Source organism: Prionailurus bengalensis, chromosome B4 (genome assembly GCF_016509475.1).
Source record: "Prionailurus bengalensis isolate Pbe53 chromosome B4, Fcat_Pben_1.1_paternal_pri, whole genome shotgun sequence".
NCBI lineage: Eukaryota > Metazoa > Chordata > Mammalia > Carnivora > Felidae > Prionailurus > Prionailurus bengalensis.
In genome coordinates this window covers 39,577,679-39,604,421 of record NC_057358.1, presented here as the reverse complement: position 1 = coordinate 39,604,421, position 26,743 = coordinate 39,577,679, and the positions used below count along the sequence as shown (strand labels likewise).

Sequence of the window (26,743 nt, the reverse complement as noted above, 5' to 3'; positions counted from 1 at the left end):
AAAAATAATTCAGCATTTTCTCTGACTGCTTTCAGATTTTTCTTTAATTTTCAGCAATTTGATTTTGACAGGTCCTAAAGTGAATTTCATTAGGTTTATCTTACTTTAGGCTCACTGAGCTTTTTGAATTTGTCAGTTATATCTCTTGGCAAGTTGGGGAAACTTTCATCCATTGTTTCTTGCAGCATTTTTTCTGCAAACTCTTTATTCCTCTCTTGGAATTCTAATGACATAAAAGCAAGGCCTTTGGCATTATTCCACAGGTCCCTGAGCTCACTTTATTTTTTTCAAAGAGGTTTTATTGGAGAAAGTTTAATCAATTTCTTATGTTGTTCAATGCAGTTTATTTCTATGAATCCATCTTTAAGTTAACTAACTTTTCTCTCTCATCTTCATTCAATTTAGCCCATCTGACAAGTTTTCATTTGGATTTTATGTTTTTAGTTCTAAAATTATATCTTCTCTTTGTTGACTTGGTCCTTCCATTTGTTTTAAGAATATCCATATGTTACTTTATTCTCTCTCATGGAAATTTCCCCCTTTGGAAAAGCTCCTGATACTTGGCCTATTTATTTTCCTTTTAACTCTTTCTCAGAGAGTCAGATGCAGAATACACAAAATAAAAATCTGGTTGTTTTTATTTGACAGAAACAGTGCAAGTGGGGGAGGGGCAGAGAGAGAATCCCAAGCAAGCACCACCCTCCCAGCACAGAACCCAATTCAGGGCTCAAACCCATGAAGAAGCCGTGTGATCATGACCTGAACCGAAACCAAGAGTCAGACGCTTAACCAACTGAGCCACCCAGGTGCCCAAAACTCTGGTTACTTTAGATGAATGGTGATGTACTGTGTTCATATGGTCAGAATTATTGCTTTGGCTAATTTTTCTCATTTCGAGCTTGGAAAGAGAGAGGAACATGGGGTTCAGAGATCTGGATACGCATGTTGCTTCTGCTAATTTCTAGCACTGTATTACTGACAAGTCTCACCACCTCTCTGAGCCATGTCTTCATGAGGGTTGAATGGATCTCTGAGTTGCTCTTGTGCTCTAGCATTCTAGGCGCTCTGTTCTGTGGGGCATGGAAAGCAACATGTCCGTTTGTCCTCTGGTTATTTCACCCCTGCCCTTGTCGGTCTTAGGACAATGGTGGAAGACTGTTTTATGATATTACAGTGAGCTTAAGAACTTTAAAAGTCTTAGAAAACAAGATCACTCTTGACCAAATACCTACTGGAGGAAGCAAGATTTAGTCTTAGTGGGAGATCGTACTTTCCATATGATGTACAGGTGGATGCTAACATCTCTTCTTTCCAATTATGGAAGTCTTCTCAGCATCTAATTGGAGCCCCTTCTTCCGAAGTTTTCCAAGTTCTGCTCAGCCTCTTTGTTCTAGCCTTGTCAGGCCCTTTCTGGTCTGCCCTGGGATGCTCTGTCCTTACACTACTGCTTTCTTTCCTTTCCACAGCTACTTCAGCTCTCGGCTACTGCTGTGGACAAAGGACGTAGTGTAGGTGAGGTCCTGCAGTCGGTGCTGCGCTACGAGAAGGAGCGACAGCTGGACGAGGCGGTGGGAAATGTTACACGGCTGCAGCTGCTGGACTGGCTGATGGTGAACCTGTGATCGGCGCCCACCCACTGCTTTCCCTTCTCCCCATCCCTTCTTACTTCCACAGCTCTCCTCTCCATATCCTTACAGAGCCCTATCATACCACTCACATCAAAGACACGTCATCTTATGCTAGTCACTGGATTTTGCAGATTTTCCCGTCCATGCAAGCAAGGACACAAAATTAAAAAGATTACAATGAAAGGACTCCAGGTGTTTGGTTTCCTTGGGATCCAATGGACAATAAGGTCAAGAAATTTCAGGAATTAAAAAATAATCAGATGGATAACAAGAAGAAAAATAGTGCTGGACTGAGAGGCCTGCTAAGGTGTTTCTATGTATCCTGTCTGTGCTACAACTTGCAGATCTCTGGCCTTAAAATGTTCCCTAAGAATAAGACTATTTAGCCTTTATAATCATGCAAATCACAAAGCATCTTCTATTCAACCTGAATCATTCTCATTATGATATGGAGGACTTGGCTTCTTCTCCTATCTCTGTAGAACAATGGTCTTCCTCAATTTTATTCATAGTTGGTGTCAAAAAAGGTCCAGAAGACCCGAGTTCTATTGCCACGTCTATACTTTTCTGGCTATAGGACCTGGGACAAGTCACCTGTTAGGACATTTCTCCCACCTAAGGCATTTTCTGTTCTTACCCTCAACTTTCTGTGAATCTTGCTAGAAACTGTCTCCTTTGGTTCCTAATTTCTGTATTAATTCCATCTCTTGGGGGCTCTACTCAATTCTGTCAACCCCTGGAATATTTATCTTTCCTATTTCCTTTTGACCCTCTGCTATTCTTATTCTGTTTCACCTTTCCTAGGTAAAAGGTGTCTCCCTTCATGGAATATGACACAGTGATTAAAAGGAAAACTATAAAGTCAGGTATATTTTCTATGTTGTTTATGAGGTTATGATCTTAAGTTTCTTGTAAAATTGTATCTGTTCTATAATTACAATCATATAGAGATTATGTATTCATGTAGATAAGGACTAGTAAACCAAAAGAACCTGATTAGATTTTGAGGATGCTGGATGAATGAACATATCCTGTTATTTACTCGATTTCCCTTCCTTTGGGAAATATTCTGTCCCCTACTCCACAGTCCAAGAGAGGCATCAGTCATGGTGCTACCACCATCACAGTATAGGCTTGTGACCCAGGCTGGCCAACCACAGGATCCCAATATCTCAGACATAGTGCTTGGTTCAAATCCAATAATTTCTGAGATTTTCCTGCCAGCACTGCATCTTTTTACTGGATAATGGTGGTTACTTTAACATCTTGGCAGAGCTTGTCTTTAGAATGAAAACCACAAAAAGAAGCAAAACTAATAGGTGATGAGGGAGTCTGAGCCCTATGACCTTGTCTGAACTTTTAGATTCTGCTGTGCCTGAAACTATACTTACTTACACCTCCTGATTCCCCAATTACATAAGCCAATAGATGTCCTTTGTTGCTTAAACTAGTTAATAGCTGAATTCAAACTAGTTTTTCATTTTCATTTTCAAATAAGAGTCCTAACAGGTTAGCTGTCTTGTGGGGAAAAGAAAAAAAAAATCTTTTATTTAGAGTTCTATTAGTGATACTATACCATTGAATACTTACCCCTCCCCCCCACCCCACACACACATTGTTTTATCTGATTGAGGGCATAAGAAGGGAGTGTAGGTGCAAGGACATTCTCCCCCATCTCTCATAATAAGAATCATGCTTAACTAGCCATATGAATAAAGTTTTTTTTTTAAAAAAAACCTTTATGCATTAAAAAACAACAATCTCTGTAATATTGTACAATATAAGTGCTGTCTCTAATAAAAATCCTTGGTGGAAAGGAACAGGACACACCTTCAGCAAAGGTCATACAATAGGTGGTAAAATATTCATGTTTTTGGATGAGGAGTTTTTACTTCGATGCCCTGGGGAGGTTTTGGACTCCTCTGGTCCAACAACTGCCTCTGGCTTTCTGGAAGCTTCTGTTAGCTGAGGCAACTGGACAACTTCAGATGTGTGCTGGAGAATGCCCTGCTGATCACCTGAATTCTGAACCTGCTTAGTGGTGCCACCTTTTATTTTGTCTATGGTCTCTTCTTTGATGGTCACCTCTGCCAAAGGAGAGAGAAGACAGAAGGAACAAGTGTTCAAATGTGAATTATATTCTATTAGACCATAAATCACTTTGGGAAAATCCTGGTAGTAATGATATAAAAACAATTCATTTGTAAAGAGCATTCTCTGTGTCAGGCATTATTCTAAGCACTTTACATTTATTAATTTCTTTGAGCCTTTTCACAACCATAGAGAATAGGCATTATTCTCATTCTCATAAATGAAGAAACTGAGACACAGGGAAGTTAACTAAATTGCCCAAGGGCCTACACCTCGTAAATGGTAGAACCAGAATTAATCCCAGGCAATCTGACCCCAGGGATGATGTACATAACCATGAGGCTATATTGCATATAAAAGATATCTGCATAATGCCATAATCAGTCTGATAAAAATTCAAAAGCTAATTATAGGCAAGCCAGAGGAGGACACAAAGAAAAGGAAAGGACAAGAAAAGAATTGAAGACAGAGAAAAATGGAAAATCCTAATGATAACAGGGCAAAAGGGGGGGCAAATCCAGCTAGAAGCAAGACTCCTGAAAGAGGTTATACTCAAAAGTGAGAAATGGCAGGCTCCTGGTGATGTAGTCCGAATAATTATCCAAGGTGGAGGTCAGAGAAATTGACATACAATCCTCCAGAGGTACCCGATCCCTGGACTATAGGAAGAGGACTGACTGTACCTTTTTTGCCCAAGGGATGATGCCCTTGAACCTTTTCCTTCCGAGCCTCAGAGGGGAAACAGAGACTGGGTTTCCTCAGGGTCTGGGGCCTGGACCGTGGTTTGAAATTCCGTGGCTCATGAATCCAAGCATGCTTGAGGGCCTGGTCAGGGGTCATGCGAAGAGAAGGTTCCCATCTATACACCAACAAAGCCCAGCATGGGTTATTGTTTTGCTTCCCTTTCTAATGTTGAAAATATTTAAAAAGACCCTGACAACCTCAATAAGGTATAAGAAAAATAGTTCGTTCTTAACCAATCTAAGCTGCGTTATACCTCAAAGATATCATAGATATCAAAGATATCAAAGATAACAACATATAAAGTACCTGGAAACAACTATGAAAATAATCTTTTTAGGAAATTTGCATGACAAACCAGGGAACATATGAGAGCCCAAATCTTCCAGAGTTCCTGGAAATTCCCTCAAAAGAAATATTATAATATTATAGAAAATCTTAACTGCTTGGGATTTAGGGTTCAGTAAACTAAGATCAAAACAAAGAGATGCTTAATTTCAATTCCCAAAACTTGGGACTTCAATTATATCACACAGAACATTATAGAATGCTAGAATATTAAGCTTATAAGGAGATTTGGGTATAATCTAGTCAAACCTCCAATGCAGTGACAAGGCATCTGACAGAAACTTCAACACAGAATCATCTTGCTATACTTTTTTTTTTTAGCTATAATATTCTTGTCTTTATTTATTTTTTTAATATATGAAATTTATTGTCAAATTGGTTTCCAAACAACACCCAGTGCTCATCCCAAAAGATGCCATCTTCAATGTCTTCACCTACCCTCCCCTCCCTCCCACCCCCCATCAACCCTCAGTTTTTTCTCAGTTTTTAAGAGTCTCTTATACTTTGGCTCTCTCCCACTCTAACCTCTTTTTTTTTCCTTCCCCTCCCCCATGGGTTTCTGTTAAGTTTCTCAGGATCCACATAAGAGTGAAAACATATGGTATCTGTCTTTCTCTGTATGGCTTATTTCACTTAGCATCACACTCTCCAGTTCCATCCACGTTGCTACAAAGGGCCATATTTCATTCTTTATCATTGCTACGTAGTACTCCATTGTGTATATAAACCACAATTTCTTTATCCATTCATCAGTTGATGGACATTTAGGCTGTTTCCATAATTTGGCTATTGTTGAGAGTGCTGCTATAAACATTGGGGTACAAGTGCCCCTATGCATCAGTACTCCTGTATCCCTTGGGTAGATTCCTAGCAGTGCTACTGCTGGGTCATAGGGTAGGTCTATTTTTAATTTTTTGAGGAACCTCCACACTGTTTTCCAGAGTGGCTGCACCAGTTTGCCAGTGCAAGAGGGTTCCCGTTTCTCCACATCCTCTCCAGCATCTATAGTCTCCTGATTTGTTCATTTTGGCCACTCTGACTGGTGTGAGGTGATGTCTGAGTGTGGTTTTGATTTGTATTTCCCTGATGAGGAGAGACGTTGAGCATCTTTTCATGAGCCTGTTGGCCATCTGGATGCCTTCTTTAGAGAAGTGTCTATTCATGTTTTCTGCCCATTTCTTCACTGGATTATTTGTTTTTCGGGTGTGGAGTTTGATGAGCTCTTTATAGATTTTGGATACTAGCCCTTTGTCCAATATGTCATTTGCAAATATCTTTTCCCATTCTGTTGGTTGCCTTTTAGTTTTGTTGATTGTTTCCTTTGCAGTGCAGAAGCTTTTTATCTTCATGAGGTCCCAATAGTTCATTTTTGCTTTTAATTCCCTTGCCGTTGGGGATGTGTCAAGTAAGAAATTGCTGTGGCTGAAGTCAGAAAGGTCTTTTCCTGCTTTCTCCTCTAGGGTTTTGATGATTTCCTGTCTCACATTCAGGTTCTTTATCCATTTTGAGTTTATTTTTGTGAATGGTAAGAAAGTGGTCTAGTTTCATTCTTCTGCATGTTGCTGTCCAGTTTCCCCAGCACCATTTGCTAAAGAGACTGTCTTTTTTCCATTGGATATTCTTTCCTGCTTTGTCAAAGATTAGTTGGCCATACTTTTGTGGGTCTAGTTCTGGGGTTTCTCTTCTATTCCATTGGTCTATGTGTCTGTTTTTGTGCCAATACCATGCTGTCTTGATGATTACAGCTTTGTAGTAGAGGCTAAAGTCTGGGATTGTGATGCCTCCTGCTTTGGCCTTCTTCTTCAAAATTACTTTGGCTATTCAGGGCATTTTGTGGTTCCATGTGAAGTTTAGGATTGCTTGTTCTAGCTTCAAGAAGAATGCTGGTGCAATTTTGATTGGGATTGCATTGAATGTGTAGACAGCTTTGGGTAGTATTGACATTTTAACAATATTTATTCTTCCAACCCATGAGCACGGAATGTTTTTTCCACTTCTTTACATCTTCAATTTCCTTCATAAGTTTTCTATAGTTTTCAGCATACACATCTTTTACATCTTTGGTTAGATTTATTCCTTGGTATTTTATGCTCTTAATGCAATTGTGAATGGGATCAATTTCTTTATTTGTCTTTCTGTTTCTTCATTATTAGTGTATAAGAATGCAACTGATTTCTGTACATTGATTTTGTATCCTGCAACTTTGCTGAATTCATGTATCAGTTCTAGCAGACTTTTGGTGGAGTCTATCGGATTTTCCATGTATACTATCATGTCATCTGCAAAAAGTGAAAGCTTGACTTCATCTTTGCCAATTTTGATGCCTTTGATTTCCTTTTGTTGTCTGATTGCTGATGCTAGAACTTCCAACACTATGTTAAACAACAGCGATGAGAGTGGACATCTCTGTCGTGTTCCTGATCTTAGGGAAAAAGCTCTCAGTTTTTCACCAGTGAGGATGATGTTAGCTGTGGGCTTTTCATAAATGGCTCTTGTGATGTTTAAGTATGTTCCTTCTATCCCGACTTTCTCAAGGGTTTTTATTAAGAAAGGATGCTGAATTTTGTCAAATGCTTTTTCTGCATCAATTGACAGGATCATATGGTTCTTCTCTTTTATTAATGTGATGTATCACGTTGATTGATTTGTGAATGTTGAACCAGCCCTGCATCCCAGGAATGAATCCCACTTTATCATGGTGAATAATTCTTTTTATATGCTGTTGAATTCGATTTGCTAGTATCTTATTGAGAATTTTTGCATCCATATTCATCAGGGATATTGGCCTGTAGTTCTCTTTTTTTACTGGGTCTCTGTCTGGTTTAGGAATCAAAATAATACTGCCTTCATAGAATGAGTCTGGAAGTTTTCCTTCCCTTTCTATTATTTGGAATAGCTTGAGAAGGATAGGTATTATCTCTGCTTTAAACATCTGGTAGAACTCTCCTGGGAAGCCATCTGGTCCTGGACTCTTATTTGTTTGGAGATTTTTGATAACTGATTCAATTTATTCGCTGGTTATGGGTTCATCTTGCTAATCTTGAGTATTTTTAGTGACAAGGCACTTACTCACATAATTAGCTATTCCAGTATTGATAAAACTAATTCTTTAAAAATTCTTCATTTTAATTGAGCCTAAATTTACACTTCCCAGGAACTTGCACACTAATAACAGACCCAGGTTCTAATCCTACCTACTAACATTACAGTAGTCCCCCCCTTGTCCATAGGGTAATACATTCCACCCCCAATGGATGCGTGAAACTGGACAGCACAAACATCTGTATATACTATGTGTTTTCCTATACACATACCTATGATAAAACTTAATTTATAAATTAGGCACAGTAAGAGATTCACAACAATAACTTATAATAAAATAGAATAAGTATAATAATATACTATAAGAAAAATTAAATGAATGTGGTCTCTTCCTCTCAAAACATCTTCTAGTGTCATACTCACCCTTCTTATGATGTGAGATGATAAAATGCATATGTGATGGGATGAAGTGAGGTGAATGACACAGGCAGTGTGATGTAGTGCTAGGCTACCAATGACCTTCTGACGAGATGTCAGAAGGAGGATCATCTGCTTCTGGACCACGGTTGACTGTGAGTAACTGAAACCACGGAAAGTGAAACCGCGGGTAAGGGGGGGGCCACTGTATAGAGAATGGGACAACCCACCTGTATTTTATGTTAGAATCCTCCAATTATCCAAAAACATTTACATTGCTACTAAGTGTTGCTCATATGATATGGTTGCCACCTTCCTGCATAGGAAATTCCAGCTATTGTCTTACTGGTGTCCACCATGCTGGGGATAGCTTTTAACTGCAGGTAGATGGCATTAATATTGTAGACTCATCACGCTCAAACAACTCAATCTCCCAGTTCTTTTTCAAATGAACTGCTGTTAAGCTACAACTCCCCACAGGACTTTACATTTACCTCTCTTAAATTTGACTCAAAACTTCTAGTCTCTCATTCCAAAAATTTGCTAATTAGTAAAAAGAAGAAGAAGAAGGGAAAGAAAAAGGAATGATCAGATAATGGGCCCATTAGCGTGACTGCTCCTTGCAAGTTGTGAACAGCCAGCCCTTTGCTCTAAAAAAGAAAATAATTTCTTTCTTGGTTCTGAGCTGTGTTCTGGATGACTGGGGTTTATGGATAATTCACCTCAGTCTCAGTAGTGAGTTTTTGTCATTTGTTAAAGCACATTCATTTTATAGCCTCAGCAAGAAGCTGGCAGTGGGTGGTGACATGGAGATAATGATGGAGTACAGGATCCTTCTCTATCTCCATTCTACAGATGAGTAGCATGACCCCCAACCTTCAGAAGTACTTGACGGCTTATCCGCTGAGCTAGTGCACAAATGCCAGAAGAGTATTTTGCTAAAACTACTCCATCCCACTGGAAGAATGAGAGGCCATAGACCTATGGTCTTTAAAAATGCTAAACACTTGTAGGACTGATATAACTAGAAGGCACCTTAGGAATACCCGTATTATACAGAAAAGGAAACTGAAGCCCACAGAGAGACAATGACTTATCAAATATCATGCAGCTAATCTATTTGCCATTCAGTGGAAACACACTTGCAAAACTTCTTTTAAAATAATGACAAGAGCTAACATGTTCTAAACACCTTCTAAATTAGGCACTGCTCTGAGTGCTTTTTTTACTGGTCTTTTTTTCACTGTGACTTGACTGAAGTACAGAACCTAATTTCTCAGAGTCAAAATAAGCATATAGGTTTGTAAAAGCTGTACAAAATAAATGGTTTATAGATAACCCCTTCCCTAATTCCTTAATACAAAGAGGATTTAGGCTTTATTTCCTAGGGAAATAGGGAGGGAACCAGAGACATATACTGGGTATGTATGTAAACAGTTACAACATAGAGGAGGTTGACTTCAGTTCATGAAGCCAAAGCTATTCAGAACTTGCCTACACCTTGCTGCCCGGCAGTTTGAGGCCAAGAAGGCAAGTTCTACCCACACACTGTAATCCAGGGCAAGTCACTGTTTGAGCCTCAGACTCCACATCTCAAAATTAAGCAAATCATCTACTTGCTAATCACACAGGAAGGGAAGAGAGCAGTCTGATGAAGGAAAGCATTATATAGACTTCAAGCTCTATGGTCAGTATTTATTATTATTTTTATAACTGTGTCCCAGTCCCAGACTTTCACCAGCAAATGAGTGGGAAAGTACAGTGTTTAAGAGGACACCTAGAGGCAAAGACACCATGACAAACTCACACCAAACATCTTCTGAGAAAGTCCAGGAAGCTGGCATCGTAGGTTTTCAGCACCATCGTGAGATCCTTGGAATCTGGGTATCTTTTTCTCCCCCTGTTGTTGGTCATATTTTTAGGAAAACCTTTGGAATCTTTGGAGATACAACATTCTGTGTTTAGTTCCAGGTGTTAATATCCATTGGTCACATCACAGCTTTTTACTCAACCATGCTGCTTCTTGGAATGGTCTTTGCAGCTCTATCTCAGTCCTATACCATACCCCTCCCATACACATGAACATGCCCTCAGTCTCAGTCAGACAGAAAGAACCACATGTAGATTATCCAGTGAATGCAATTAACCTTTACAAACAATACTCCCTACTATCCAGTATGTTCTGAGCCTCCTTCCTGCCTCCTCCTCCCCAAATCAAATGACTTAAATGGTTTAACATTAACCAAGGTAAAATAATAATGATAATGATAATACAATAATAAATCTAAAGTGACAAAAACATCAGCTCTGAACAGAAAAAGATGTTGTCTATTCTTGGATTTTCTATGCCCTCTCTCCTTTCTCACTAGCCCAACAAAATGAGAATTTGGGATATGCCTAAAGTATAACAAGAAAGTTATTGTAGGAGAATCATCTGCTTTCAGAACTCATTTACAAGCCACACAAGCAAATAAATAGCATTACTTTCTATAGTCACATCAAAATTTTGTCCATAAATTGGAATCACCAAACTTGGTTTGTTGCTTAAGACACAGTCTGGAAGTCTCTTTTCTTCAGTCATTTTTCACTGATTAAAACCCTTACCAAAGGTATTTGTCATGCCTGAAAAGAAGCCCTGAAGACATCTCCAGAGGTTTCCCTAAAATGCTCTGTGCAGTGCTTTGAAGGTGAGGCCACTCATCTGGATATCTATACTCTGGTGTGCATGTTCAGAAAAGACCACTTTTGCTCATACCTTGTAAATCTGCATAAGGATGGACATGAACAGATACATACACTTTGCATACTAAACTGAATTCTCACAAAAACTCAGTGGGGTTCACATGATGGGCATTCTGGAAGGTGTATAGTGAAGCCCTTCTATTACTTTTGTAATCAATACAATTTGTGGGTCCTCAAAAAGAACATCTGCTCATACTGAATTCCTAGAAGAAACCACAAATGTGTATATACACATACGTGGGCATGTGTATCTACAGACATAAAAATAAATTGGGGACATTGCACAGGGTATATAGGTCTTGTGAACTCATATAAACCCCATTTCCTTTGTTCAAACCCCATTTCCTTTTTTACTGTGGCACTAGTACTCCCATTTGATCTTATATTTCTCTTTTTACAAATGACCGAAGAATCAGGCTCACAGGCTTATAAAAATAACAGCTCATGAAGTTGTCAGTATGTAATTGTTTTTCTTGTTCAAGTTTTTCTCATTGCTCTGACACTCTCCAATATTTAATTATTATCTCCATCTCCTTTTTGCAGCCTGGAGCATCTAAGTAGCTTACTACCCTTGAGGCAACATCACTTTCTGCTAATCAAACATATAAACTACAAGTTGCTGGGGTTTGAGGAGCTTTTGGGAGCCCAAATATGGGCAAGGGAGAGCAAAGAATTGAGGTGAACATATTGTTTCTCCAACTTACTTTATCATAAGAATCACAAAGAGCTGTTGTTAGAAACTGACTCTTGAGTTCCACCTCAAATCTGCTATATCATAGGTTATATAGGAAGATAATGGGAATTAGAATTTTTGCCAAGTTCCTAACTGATTCTTTTCTTTTTTAAGTTTATTTTTAGGGTGTAAGGGGACACAGAGAGAGAGGGAAGAGAGAATCCCAAGCAGACCCCATGCTGTCAGCACAGTGCCCCATGTGGGGCTCAATCTCATGAACCATGAGATCATGATCTGAGCAGAAATCAAGAGTCAGATGCTCAATGGACTGAGCCACCCAAGCTCTCCTCTCCAGCTCTGATTCTTATAATCAGATAAAGTTTGGGAAACACTGAAGAGGATGCAGCTCCCAATAAAGCCCTTTCTTATGCAGGAAGTGAAGATATGTGGATGTTGCCACCAAAAACACATCATTATTTTAAAGCCTCAATGCTGATGGTAAAAAACAGTACTCTATGAACCAGACCCTCTTACCATGCCTTATATTACTTTCCTTTTAGTGCCCCCCACTATAATTTTGACTTCAGTGTTATGGGCTTAAGACGTGACCCTTCCCACAATGTCTTATCTAGCCACAGGGAACACCAATATCCCTACTTTTCTTTCCCTAAATCCTTTGAAATCCAAAAGGCTGAATTAAATATGGTGGATAGGAAAAATATATTTGGGGTTAAAAGACCAATTCCATTACTCTATGTATAAGTTATACAAACAAGCCAGCCAGATCTTCCTACCTAGCCATCAGACTGCTCTAGAAGAAGTATTAGTGCATGGGCACTGTTCTAAAGCAACCGGGACACTGATCATGCCCAAAGGGAAGGTCTTCAAAGCTCTGACTACAAGGTGACATCTCAACGATTTAACCATTGGAGTGGCATGGGACTGACCAATCAGAAAGGATGACATCTTTGGCACTGAAACAAGATCATGAGGTCTGCTTGCCAGGCCTTAAAATTTTAGTTTCTGGATCACAGAGTCCAATGAGTCCTGGAAAAGGGGCCAGGGAGCCTGTAGCTATGGCAGTGGTTTTTTACCAAATTGTGCAGATGGAGACTACATTTTAACCCCCCACATGATTGAACCAGTGTATATGACTCATCACTAACATGACTAAAACATTTTAGTCCAGAAGGATCCCCCATTAGGGTATCTTTAACTCTTTTGTTGATGGGGCAAGTTAAAGAAAGTAGAGGATTCCCCCCCAAATTTTGGGGGGGCCCTCTTGGGTGGAAATAAGATGTGAGATGGCTAAGAGTGATGGAGATTCCACAGCCAATATAAGCCTGTAAATTGACCTGACAAGAATGGCTGGTCAGAAATGTCATTCCAGATGGCGCAGAGCCCCTAATTGTGGAGTCCCTTTTCCCTCACATCTGGCTTCGCTCCATGTGGCTGAACTTCCATTTCACTATGGCTTTCTTTTTTTTCTTTTTTTTTTTTTTTTCATAAGAATCCCTTAGGTTCTTGTGATTCTTTAAAAGGATTTTAGATATGGGACTGAGTTCATCTTTGTGGTGCATAGTGCCCTGGAAACCCTGCCTCAGTTGGACCTGAGGTAGATCATTGATCTACCTGTCCACATTGTACAGCACCAATCAAACAGAAAGGCAGAAGGTCAGAAAATCCAGAGCCTGGAAACAGCATGGGGCCATCGATGAGGCTTAATTCCAACAATTAGGCAGATGTCCTCCACATAACTGGCAAGCCACAACATACCCACAGCCAAACTGTTCTGACAACCTTTATTTACCCATTTCATAGCCAAGTTTCAATGATCCTGGCATAGTAAAGATATGGGGATTTAAGAGAATTTCAGCAGGAAAGAAATGCTCCATTATTTATATAACAAAGAAATTTCCCACTCTTCTGGAAAAGAAGCTTCTGCTCTTTGATTTCCCTGAACAGTACATAGTGTGAAAGGGGAAACTGCTTGCAGACATAAGGAGAATTTACAGGAGATGACATAATTATAATATTTCAGGTTTTCAAGATCTGCTGATAGATTTTCTGAACAGGAACCTGGTTATTTTTATGCCAAGACCTCCTTTGCAATGTGACTGCCCCATCCTATCTCCATCATGCTTTCTGGTACCACTTCTCAGCATCTTTTTACTTTTCTAACAGAAACTCCCAATCACAGCTTGCCCTTTGGGATGGAGCCATGGGAAGAGAACTAAATGGGGTTTAGAGTATGGAAGATATCTTCAAGGTCTGTAAAAGCTCATCATCACAATGGGAGAAAGAGATTTAGACCTGGGGACTTACCAAAAAATGTCTGTCTCCTGGAGGCTGTCTGAATGAAGTGGGTTGGCGGCAGGCCCAGCACCTTCAACAAATACAATGCAGTGGGTTCACTCTTGTGGACTCACACATTAGAGCTGGTGGGACTTTGGCCAAACTTTGCTTCTACAGACAAGGACCCGAGGATATTAAGTGATAACCTCAAGTCAGTGGCAAAAAGGCCCAGAGCATGGATCTTCTGACTCCTAATTTAGGGCTGTTTCAGTATCCTGAGGATCAATATTAGCCATGTTATTCTAAATAAGCATTAGCACCAACTAGAGGTAGGCCACTCTAGATGGCAGCCAGATCTCATTGTCAGAATAAATAAACCAGTGTACATGCTAGCCACCCTTGAATTAAGGAATGACCTCCCTGGAAAGGGAGGAGGAGAAAAGGAGGTGGAAATCACCAGATGGGCATCAGTCTACTATTTGACAAAATATCTTCTTGAAAAGAAAAGTGTAAACGTTATTATTACCTAAATTATTTTTTAATGTTTATTAATTTTGAAAGAGAGAGAGAGAGAGAGAATGACCAGGGGAGGGGCAGAGACAGAGGGAGAGGGAGAGAGTCCCAAGCAGGCTCCACACTGTCAGCACAGACACCAATGTAGGGCTCGAACTCACAAACTATGAGATCATGACTTGAGCCAAAATCAAGAGTCGAACACTTAACTGACTGAGCCATCCAGGTGCCCCAATTACCTAAATTATTTTAATACTTATTATTTTCAATCATGAAATGAAACTATGTTTACTAATTCTCAAGGGTGTGTGTGTATCCCTCTGAGCACCTATAACTTTGAGGCAATCTAGCAAATAGAATTTTTGGATTAATGGGTGGACAGACAGATAATTAAATAGAGTAACATAAATATATACATGGAGAGAGAAAGAGAGAGAGAGAGAGAGAGAGAGAGAGAACAGAGACAGAAAAAACAAACAGGGAAATTAGATAGATCTTTGTTCACAGTCAAAATATCTTTGTTTACTGATATAATAGTAAAATGTGAAATTTCCATTTTTTAGGGTTATTTTCTCCTGTTTTATCTTCCATAACAAGAAGACTTTAAGAAAAATATACAATAAATAATATACAATGAGCCTTAGTAAAGCCTTCTTATTGGAAGATATTCTTCCCAGAAAGTTAGGATAATGAATGACTAATGACTGAACAATATATAGATTTGGATAGGTGTCGTCTTTGGTTTTTAGATTCTTCCGAGCATATTTGAAAGGCTGGTATAACAGTTTAATTTTAAAATGTCACTATTCTAGCTGAAAGAGAAATTAAGAAAACAGTTGCAATTACAATTGCACCAAAAATAATAAAATACCTAGGAATAAGCTTAACCAAGGAGGTGGAAGGCCTGTACTCTAAAAACTATAAAACATTGATGAAAGAAATTGAAGATGACACAAAAAAGATATACCATGTTCATGGATTGGGAGAATAAATATTGTTAAAATGTCCATACTACCCAAAGCAATGTACAGAATGTAATTCCTATCAAAACATCAACAGCATTTTTCACAGAATTAGAACAAATAATCCTAAAATTTGTATGGAACTCACAGAAGACCCTGAATAGCCAAAGCAATCTTGAAAAAGCAGAATGAACCTGGAAGTATCACAATCCCAGATTTCAAGATATACTACAAAACTGTAGTAATCAAAACAGTATGGTACAGGCACAAACATAGACACATGGATCAATAGAACCAAATAGAAAGCCCTGAGGTAAATCCATAACTATATGATCAATTAGTCTTTGAGAAAGTAGGAAAGAATATGTAATGAGAAAAAGTCATTTCAACAAATGGAATCGGGAAAACTGGACAGCAACATACAAAAGAATGAGACTGGACCGCTTTCTTACACCATACACAAAAATAAACTCAAAATGGATAAAAGACCTAAATGGGAGACCTATAACCATAAAAATCCTAGAAGAGAGCACAGGCAATAATTTCTCTGACATCAGCTATAGCAACATTTTTCTAGATATGTCTCCTGAGGCAAGGGAAACAAAAGCAAACATAAAATATTGGGACTACAACAACTAAAAAATAATGTACTGAATGGGAAAAGATATTTGCAAATGACATATCTGATAAAGAGTTAGTATCCAAAAATATATAAAAAATTTTTACAACTCAACCCCCAAAAACTAAATAATCCAATTAAAAATGGGCAGAAGACATGAACAGACATTTCAACAAAGAAGACCTATAGGTGGCCAACAGACACATGAAAAGATGCTCAACATCACTTATCATCAAGGAAATGCAAATCAAAACCACAATGAGATATCACCCATACCTGTTAGAATGGCTAAAATGAAAAACTCAAGGAACAATAGGTGTGGACAAGGATGTTGAGAAAAAGGAACCACCATGCCCTATTGGTGGGAATGTAAGCTGGTGGAGCCACTGTGGAAAACAGTTTGAAGATTCCCCAAAACATTAACAATAGAATTACCACAGATCCAGTATTTCCACTACTGGGTACTTACCCAAAGAATACAAAGATACTAATTCAAAGGGATACATGCACCCCTTTGATGATTATTGCAGCATTATTTACAACAGCCAAATTATGGAAGCAGCCCAAGTGTCCATCAATAGATGAATGGATAAAGATGTGAGATGTATACATATATATATATATATATATATATATATATATGTGTGTGTGTGTGTGTGTGTGTGTAATGGAATATTATTCAGCCATAAAAAGAATGAAATCTTGACATTTGCAACAACATAGATGGAGCTAGAGAGTATAATGCTAAGTGAAATAAATCAGAGAAAGACAAATACCATATGATTTCACTTATTTTTGGAACTTAAAAATCAAAACAAATTAACAAAGAAAGTAGAGACAAAACAAAAACAAAAAACAAAAACAGACTCTTAACTATAGAGGATAAATTGATGGCTACCAGAGGGGAGGTGGGAAGGGGAATGGATGAAATAGGTAAAGGGGATTAAGAATACACTTATCATGGTGAACACTGAGAAATATGTTGAATCACTACATTGTATACCTGTAACTAATATAGCGCTGTATGTTAATTATACTGGAATTAAAAAAATTGTTAATGATAAATAAATAAATAAATAAATAAATAAATAAATAAATAAAGTGTCACTATTCACAATATGCTGGAAATTTCATCCTCTGCAACTATTTAAATTTATGATAAAAATGATAGGTGTCAACTCAAAAATGTACAGAGGGGCACGTAATTCCAAAAATATTTTAGAGAACATCCAACAGCAATAGGAAGTATTCAGGCCACTGCCCTACAGCGAGTCTGATGCAGCCCCATGTTTCAGAGTGTAAGCTAACCACCCTGTGGGACCTCAGTCCTCCTCCTCACCTCCATGATGCAGGCTAGCTGCTCTACTTCATTCTCCCCAGGAAACAGAGGGTAGCCCGTGTACAACTCAGCCATGATGCAGCCCAGGCTCCACATATCAATGGCCATGTTGTAGGGATGGCCTAGAATCACTTCTGGGGATCTGTAGAACCGGCTTTGGATATAGGTATATACTGTCAGGAAAGAAAGAGAGCCATCATGTAAAATCCTCCTCTCCAAAACACGCTCCTCCAGGGCACCTTCTCATGTGAGGGCCCAGGATAACTAACACTCCCTACCACTTTTCACTCTCTCAGCTTGGCAGGGAGATGGAAGTACAGCCAACCAGCACATCTGAGTCACACTGCATATTTAATCTCATCTCTCAAAATAAATAAATAAACTTAAAATTAATATAAAGCTAAATTTTCAACTATCATGTGAATTTGGGGGTAGAAACTTTCTTTTTTTATTTTTAAAAAATGTTTATTTATTTTTGAGACGGAGAGAGACAGAGCATGAGCGGAGGAGGGGAGAGAGAGAGAGAGAGGGAGACACAGAATCGGAAGCAGGCTCCAGGCTCTGAGTTGACAGCACAGAGCCCGACGTGGGGCTCAAACCCATGAACTGTGAGATCATGACCTGTGCTGAAGTTGGACACCCAACCGACTGAGCCACCCAGGTGCCCCTGGGGTAGAAACTTTCTGAAAGTATTGTGATTTGGTAAGGGAAGAGGCATATTAAAATGGAAAAAGAAATATAAAATGCAGACTCTTCTAATGTGTATTGAATATATTATGTGCATTGCATAAAGTATAGAAGGAAGACCCCAACAAAATCTGAGCAAATGAAGCCAGCAGAAGAAGACAGTACTGTGGGGATCCTAGATTTTACAGTGGTAGGAGAAATGGGACATTATAGTGATTTCCACATGCTGTTATAGGGGCGGGACAGGGATTCTGCAGTCACTTCTCTGTTGTTTGCATTGGTTAGAGAAAACAGGTAATAATTTTGTGATTTAAAATACACATTATTAAGATAGGGGTGCCTGGGTGGCTCAGTTGGTTAAGCATCCAACTCTTGGTTTCAGCTCAGGTCATGATCTCACAGTTCGTGGGTTTGAGCCCCACATCAGGCTCTGTGCTGACAGTGCAGAGCCTGCTTGGGATTCTCTGTCTCCCTTTCTCTGTGCCCCTCCATTTGTTCTCTCTCTCTCTCTCTCTCTCTCTCTCTCTCTCTCTCAAAAATAAGTAAATAGCCATTAAAAAATAAATACATAATAAAAATGACTTTTATACTCTGCCTGCTTCCAAAATGGATTTGATGTACTTTGCAATCAAAGTACATATACGCACAGCATAGTTCTTTAAAAATTGATTTAATGAACAGTTATATAATCCTTAACATGTGCCAGGCACTATTCCAAGTGCTTTGTACAGAGAACCCTTTCAGTCCTTACAACAACCCTATGAAGCAGGTACTATTATTGTTCCCATCTAAAAATGAGAAAACTGAGGCATACAAAGATTCAAGAAATAATTAGAGTCAGTAAGCTGTAAGTGGCAGAGCTGGGATTTGAGCTCGGGATGTTTGAGTCTATACTGGCTAAAATAAAGATAAAAGGAAGTCAGAAAATATGTAAAGGGGAAATGACTATCTGAAATAAGGATAGGATCATTATAAATTCTATTTGGAGCATCCTGGCAGCCAAGACAAGAAGTTGCAAGCTTTTGTAGCTGAGAAGAGTAAGCAGATGAGTGCTTTGTGGGAGGCATATTGTTTTCTAGCTGGAATTTCTTTGGGGTTCTATACATAAATTGTAAAGAACATGTGTCTTCTTAAGTAGTGCTCCAAAATATTTGGAAACAGCCATCTTTCAGGGGTTTTTTTCAGCCTCTGATGAAGAGGGTCCTCTGATAACCCCTGCCACCATGAAAGCTGGTCCCAAAGTCCCTCTTTGGTGGGCCCTTAACCCAGTCTTTACATATTTGTAATCACTGCACCTGTCATATTACCTGTATCTTTGTTTCTTCCACTGAACTGTAAGCAAGCAGAGCACAGAACATGTTGGGTTTTTTTTATGTTCCTGTGCCCAGAACAGTAACAGACACATAGAAGATACTCTAAGTGTTTGTTAAATGGTACATGTTCTTGCCATCAAATTTGATAAAAGTCAAAAGAAGAGACACTTAAATCAAGTTCAGTGAAGTTTATGCAAATGTGCTCCAGGGATGCTTTCTGGATTCTAACCTGGAAAAAATATAGTCTACAGAGCCTAGGGCAGTGAATCCCAAACCTCAGAATGGCTGTGTACTCTAAAATCAGACCCCTGGGTGTTCCCCCAGAAATTTAGGTTCGGTGCATCTGGGGTGAGGCCCTGGGAGCTGTAATTTTTTAGAGGCCTCAAGTGATTCAGATATACATCTTGTTAGTTTCGGGACCCAAAGCACTAGGATAATTCCAGATTCACAGAATCTGAGTGCTGCAAAGGACCCTTACAGTATTTGAGTCTGATCTTCTCATTTTGTAGATCAGAAAACTTAGAGAAGTGAAGCACCTTGTCCAAAATCATTCTTGCAATTGTTGTGACAGAGCCCAGGCTACAACCCAGGTGACCTTGCATGGGAAGTACTGTTTCAGTAAGGGAAAGAACTCACATTAGAAAAGTTCAGACAAAGTGGCCAGAATGGGCTTACCTTTCTGGTGTTCATAACAACTTGATCCAAAGTCAATGACCTTAACAGAGACTTGGCCCTTTTGGTATAACACTATATTCTCCTAGAGAGAAGAAGAAAGACATAGTTAGGTTTTAAAAACGTCACTCTACACACTCTGTTTACCTGAATGCCTGCCATCTTCTGGGACCCAGTTCAAAATGTGACCACCTCCAAGTGGGCCTCCTCCCATGCCTTCTCCAAACACCATGTTCTCCCCATTCCTCTGACTTCCTATTCAATTTGTGGTCTGCACCTCTTGTTTGAACTCAGTATTTGCTGCTTTGAAGTATTTCTTTTGCATAGATTTTGTCTCTTTATGCATATAGAATGTGTAATTCCTGAACACTGTGGTTTATTTTTCTCTCCTTGGCACCTGGTTCTATCCCTTGCTTGCATAAGGTCTTAGAAATATCACTGACAATTTAATGTTTCCATTAAGTGCTCCACCAACATACTGATATGTCAGTAATAGACAAAAAAAAAAGGGTAATAATTTAATTCAAGTTGTGATTCTTTTGCTAACTTCGGGGGCAATGTGAAACCAACATCCCAGGAGAGTCATGGTTAAGCAAGCAGAGCTCATGGACTCTTAGAACATGAGGGTGTACTACCTAAAGGCTAGAAGATTAAAGTCCCAGTCATGGCTTCATGGCTCTCAATATCAGATGGATTGATGATTATGAATATCAGATGAATTGCTTGCTTACTGAGTTCCTTAACTTTATTGCTATGGCATAGCAGGCTTGGTCTAAAGCCTCTGGCACCACAAATTAAGAAAGTACAAACTTAGTCCATAATATCTTTTCTAGACAATATCTATATAACTTGAAGAATTCAATCAGCAAGTGTTTAAGAAGCAGACATTTCCAGTGTGTCTGCATCCCAGTGGAAAGTCTCCTTAACTAAATGGGGCAGGCCTTGCTACCATATTGACAGAAACAGCTCTATGGAAGGGATGGATGCATCACAGTTCATTGAAACTAACCTTTGAGTACATAAGAATTAACTCCCTGATTCTTGATCTACACACATCAAGCACTCTCCTGGTTGCATGTGTACTTTTCTACTGGGCACATATATTCTAGGTTACTATTTCTCAAGTAAACCTATTATGTCATGTCAATTTCCTTAGTAAGAGTCAGTACCCTAAGCCCAAAGACCATGGATGGTGTAACCCTTTGAAGCTGCAAAGTTTGAATATGGAGAATAAATCAATGTATCACTATCCTGTGAGACTCCACCAGTAAACCCTGAAAGAACAACCCTATCTTGTCAATATTTAATTTTAAAAATATCTCACATTTACCTGATGAGTTTCTCCAAAGAGTTAAAGATAGAACTGCTTTATGATCCACTAATTGCACTACTGTGTATTTACCCCCAAAATACAAAAACACTAATTCAAAGGGATACATGCACCCCTATGTTTATAGCAGCATCATTCACAACAGTCAAATTATGGAAGCTGAGTGGATAAAGAAGATGTGTATATATAAGCAATACAATATTATTCAGCTATAAAAAGGAATGAAATCTTGCCATTTGCAACAACATAGATGGAACTAGAAAGTAAAATACTAAGTGAAATAAGTCAGTTAGAGAAAGACATATATCATATGATTTCACTCATATGTGGAATTTATGAAACAAAACCAATGAGCAAAGGGAAAGGAGAGAGAGAGAGAGAGAGAGAGAGAGAGAGAGAGAGAGAGAGAGAAACCAAGAAACAGGCTGTTAACTATAGAGAACATACTGAAGGTTACCAGAGAGGAGGTGGAGGGGGATGGGTGAAATAGGGGATGGGGATTAAAGAGCACAATTATCATGATAAGCACTGAGTAATATATAGAATTGTTGAATCAATACATTGTATATTTGAAACTAATATACCACTGTATGTTAACTATACTGGAATTAAAATTAAAAACTCAAAAATTTTTGGGGTGGGTGAGGAGAAGGGAATGAGGAAAAGTTAAGGGATATTTAAATATTTGTGAGGGTCATGCTGTTTCTGGAACCAGTTCCTGACCCCACATTTTCACACTCTTATACCTTTCCCCTAGCTACCTGTACTCCTCCAGTTTGCAATCATTAATTCTTCTAACAAGCATTAATTTGTTGCCTACCATTATTATTGTCAGGTACCATGTCAGAGCCTGGGAATAAAATGGTGAGAAGACATGGTCCCTGACCTTGGGGGAGCTTGCAGTCAGTGGAAGATAAAGAAACCATTCCTACATAGCAAACAGTGCAATAGTAGAGCTAAGTACAGAATACCAGCAGGACCTGTGAGAAGGGCACATCCTTTTGGAACGGAGGAAGTGGTCAGAGATTTGCTGTACCCTTAAGGCCACTTCCGAGTAGAAGGGACAGAGTCAGGATTTAGTACAGCAGTGCTCCATCTCTCTGCACAAAACATCTCTGTACACCCTTAAGCCTTTCATAGGAAAGCCCTCAGACCTTCCTGTTCCTTCCTGTCTCGGTGATGCCACATCTCTCTGCATTGCCTTGACACCTGTCCCTTAACCTTTACTGCATCATTCTTGGTTTACATAACTGCTTGGCTTCCACCCTGAAACCTTGGCCAAACAGCTTCCCAGTTTCCACTGGAGAATAGAACAGGGAAGTTTCTGATGGTGGGAAACAGCTCCCTCGACAGGACAGAGCTTGTACTCACAGGCTTGAGATCACAGTGAATGATTTTCTCTACATAAAGCATTTGCAAACACTTCAAAACAGAGAGGGTGAAGCGCCGAACTATTGACAGACTGAAGCCTTGAAAGCCATTATTCTTCATCAGCTCATACAAGTTGATTCTGGAAAAGAGAGAGAGTGATATGTATGTATCAGTGCAAAAGGTATAATACTTACTTTGAACCCGCAAACCATCCCATATCACTTGATTTCCCTCTGGTAGTAGGCAAGTCTCAGACCAGGAGGCAAGACTTTTGTGTCACATAACCTCAATTTTCCCTTTGATTCATGGTGGATCCAATGTGAAGCCCAACTGTGCTGGCCTCTCTGATGTCCCCTTGTTTCTTATGTGGCAAGGTCATTAAACCACTTTGTTACACATGTGGGTGTTAAAAGGTTGGACCAAACTTCTGAAATATTCATAGCTTCTTAGGCCCTTGGAAGGGATCTAGAAAGTCCAACACCCAACAAAGTGGCCACTCCTGCCCCAAATTGACAAGGCTATCTAAAGACATCAGGTTCCTGACAAGTAAGGGAAAAAGAGAGTGGGCAGATGGGGGCTGAGGCAAAATGGAGAAGCCCGACCCTATCTAAAGTGAGCCTGGCTGCTTGGTCCCATCTGACAGGGTTTACTCTTGCTAGATTACCCTAAAGTTTTTAGACAGGCAGAAGCCTGCACTACTGTATGGAAGTCTGCTCTATTATATGAAATATGCTGACTTACAAATTTTGGAAACAAATGCAAAGCATTTTAACAAGAAAAGCGTATCCACGGGCTGCTAGTTTGTGACTCTGCAAACCTCAGTGATTTGGGGAGAGGTGGGAAAGAAAGGGCATGATCCAGAAACAACTCTGCATCAACTTCTTCCTAGTTTCCAATCTTCCATTCCTAAGCCTTCTCTAACACTGGCAGTATTTAGGAAGCTGTTCATTCTTGAGGGGTACAGAGCAGATGTGAAGCTCCAGCCTCATCCTGACTGGCTGTGTGACCCTGGGAAACTCCCAGCCCCTTTGGTCTTTGGATTCTCCCTCTGCACACCTGCCCCTCCCGACCTCTCAGGGCTCTTTTAAGAACAATGGCATCTAGGGGCGCCTGGGTGGCGCAGTCGGTTGGGCGTCCGACTTCAGCCAGGTCACGATCTTGCGGTCCGTGAGTTCGAGCCCCGCGTCGGGCTCTGGGCTGATGGCTCAGAGCCTGGAGCCTGTTTCCGATTCTGTGTCTCCCTCTCTCTCTGCCCCTCCCCCGTTCATGCTCTGTCTCTCTCTGTCCCAAAAATAAATAAACGTTGAAAAAAAAATTTTTTTTAAAAAAGAACAATGGCATCTAACTGTGTACTGTGCCTTTCTAGGCAGCCTGGCTTGTCCATTTTGACGCATGGAAGATAACTCATCTCTGCCTACTGGAAAGCAGAGCACATTCTGCACTCATCAGAGATGGTGAGAAGGGTGTCATCCTTCCTTCTGACTCAAATTTAGCTGGTTCCCAGAATTTCACTGACAGCAATGGTGTCCTGGGAGCCCCAGGCTACCAGCTCAGTGAATCCCGTAACACTGGGCCTCTGAGAGCCTACCCCAATTATCCCCCTTTGCTAAATGCACTCTGGGTTTCTGGTTTTGTTCAGATTGTGAAATACGGTCTTCTCAGAGAGAAAAGTAATCAAACTAGCATGCCCTTCCAATTAGCACACCCTTCCAGTTCCAATATTCAGCAAGGTGATGCCAGTCTATTTCAGTCAGGTTCTGTTCCCTGCCCCAAAATATCTGCTCGTATCCTTATTTTCTCAAAATCATAGTTCTTTCCCTATGCTGAGAAGCTAGCTGCCTGTCCCCTTGGTTTCCAACCACTGCACCACAGGATTATAAAGCCAGTGAGTGGAGACATGGACGAGGACAGTCCCTTTCAACATATCTAAGTTTCAGTCTTGAGGGCAGAGACCTTGTATTGGTTATGTCACCCAGTTTGTCACCCAGAGCTTGTGCAGCACAGCCAGGGTATGCTGGCAGTTGACAGGCATGACTGAGGGATAGGGTGAGATGGGTAGCTTTAGGTCCAGCTCTTTGCTCCTTGGCTTTCTAGATAACTGAGTGGCCATTGTGTCCACTCTAGTCATTAAATATTCACACCCAGAAAAATCTAGTGTTCTGACCTCAAAGTTTTTCTTCTGTCAATTTAAGCAACTTTTCAAAAGAAAATGAATTAAAGAGGAAAAGCAGCTGACCCCAAGAGTTCAAAGGTGATGCAGAGATGATTGCGAAAATAGAAAAAGTCTTTCATGTGCACCACATTGTAGGTGTTGTCTTTGTCCTTCCTTCTGAGAGCCTCCAGGATCTTCAGCTCCACCAGTGCCTGGTGGTGAAATCTGAAGGGGTCAGGGAGTGGCAGGGAGGGCAGACAATGGGGACAGAGGACACAGTGTTATGTCATGCTGCAGCAGTAAGCCCCTTCCCGAGCCTCTCCCCATCTCCCCAGCAAGACTGTCCAGAGGGGCAGAAAGCACTAAAAGCTCCACACTCTTGCCCCCTCTTTGCCCCATCGTGGAATCAGATAGGTAGAGAGAGAAAGAGGAAAAAGATGAGGAAGATCAGAAGAAAAGGCAGAGTCAGGAAGGGTTGGCATTATGAAGGGGCCAGAGTCATGCAGGCAACCCCCCCCCACCCCCACCCACCATGGTCTACGCCATCTGCCAAGCCATACCTCTTCTTGTTCCTGATGATTTTCAAGGCCACAAACTCATTATTTTTGTGATCCAAGCACTTGGCCACCTGTCCAAAGGACCCTTTCCCGATCATCTCCAAAACCTCATAGCGGTAGGCAATGTGGTCATGCAGGACCTGCAGAAGCCAGGCCAGAGTGAGGAACAGAGCCATAAACTCTGGGACTTCCCTCACACTGGGGCCCCTGAGTCAGCTAAGGGCTGACTCCTAGAGGGAACTTTCTGAACTGCCAGGCATTGGTGCAACTCCCACCCTCCTCTCATTGCTGCTGCAGTGGTTAGGTTGTTGCCTTGATCCCAGGCTCCACATGTGGTGCCAGGAAAATCCCACAGGTTCTATCTGTCATACAGTGCAAAGAACATTGGATGGTCTTCAGAAAACTTGGGTTCTAGTCCCAGTCCTGCTACCACCTCTAGTTTTCCACATGTGTGGAAACCTATAAAGCAAGAGGATTAAACAAAGTGGTTCTAAGGTCGCTTCCAGTTTAGACATTTCCTGATTCTTGAATGCAGTTGAGCAGCAGCTTCAGTGTGGAGGAAGTTCTTTTTCTTTCCCCTGATGTGTCTCCACCAATCAGAGAAGGCTTCGTGTCTGCTCTGCCTCCTTCTGGTCAGATCTGGTTCTCCTCTTGACTCATCCAGATTTAATTCTAACTTGGAGTTAGCAGTACAGAACTAGACTCTTTCTCAATTAAGAGGAGGAGCATTTTCCAAGACCCAGAATCACCCATGTCCTTTCATGGTTTGCAAACTAGAGAACAGGTATTTATTCACAGCAACAGGAAACCTTCAATTAAAAAGACTTTATCTGTGTGTCTTCAGACAAGTTACTTACTCACTCTGAGCTGAGTGCCCTCATCTGTAACTGAAGGTTCTGGATAAGAACCTCTAAGGCTCACTCTGGAAAATAGTATGGAGGTTTTTCAAAAAATTAAAAATAGGACTACCCAATGACCCAGCAATTGCACTACTAGGTATTTATCCAAGGGATACAGGTGTACTGTTTTGAAGGGGCACATGCATCCCAATGTTTATAGCAGTGCTATTGATAATAGGCATGTATGGAAAAAGCCTAAATGTCCATCGACAGATGAATGGATAAAGATGTGGTACACACACACACACACACACACACACACACACACAATGGAGTATTTCTTGGCAATCAAAAAAGAATGAAATCTTGCCATTTGCAACTACATGGATGGAACTAGAGGGTATTATGTTAA

At 40.2% G+C, this 26,743-nt stretch overlaps 2 protein-coding genes across 8 annotated transcripts in view; one reads left to right on the top strand and one right to left on the bottom strand.

Moving 5' to 3' along the window:
* AKAP3 (A-kinase anchoring protein 3) overlaps positions 1-1,814 on the top strand; it is a 48,637-nt gene extending 46,823 nt beyond the window's left edge. For all 5 annotated transcript variants that reach the window (XM_043564186.1, XM_043564183.1, XM_043564185.1 and 2 more), the window contains one exon: positions 1,467-1,814. In XM_043564186.1, the coding sequence (XP_043420121.1) occupies positions 1,467-1,622 (156 nt within the window). In that variant the 3' untranslated portion in view covers positions 1,623-1,814. The remainder of the gene's footprint in view (positions 1-1,466) is intronic.
* A 1,580-nt stretch (positions 1,815-3,394) lies between these two features.
* The window catches only part of DYRK4 (dual specificity tyrosine phosphorylation regulated kinase 4), a 52,814-nt gene continuing 29,465 nt past the window's right edge, over positions 3,395-26,743 (bottom strand). For all 3 annotated transcript variants that reach the window (XM_043564188.1, XM_043564189.1, XM_043564190.1), the window contains 9 exons: positions 25,496-25,632; positions 25,020-25,160; positions 22,784-22,922; positions 20,086-20,167; positions 17,411-17,583; positions 14,008-14,068; positions 10,075-10,204; positions 4,403-4,578; positions 3,395-3,715 (listed from right to left, as the gene is read on the bottom strand). In XM_043564188.1, coding sequence (XP_043420123.1) covers positions 3,471-3,715; positions 4,403-4,578; positions 10,075-10,204; positions 14,008-14,068; positions 17,411-17,583; positions 20,086-20,167; positions 22,784-22,922; positions 25,020-25,160; positions 25,496-25,632 — 1,284 coding nt within the window. In that variant the 3' untranslated portion in view covers positions 3,395-3,470. The remainder of the gene's footprint in view (positions 3,716-4,402; positions 4,579-10,074; positions 10,205-14,007; positions 14,069-17,410; positions 17,584-20,085; positions 20,168-22,783; positions 22,923-25,019; positions 25,161-25,495; positions 25,633-26,743) is intronic.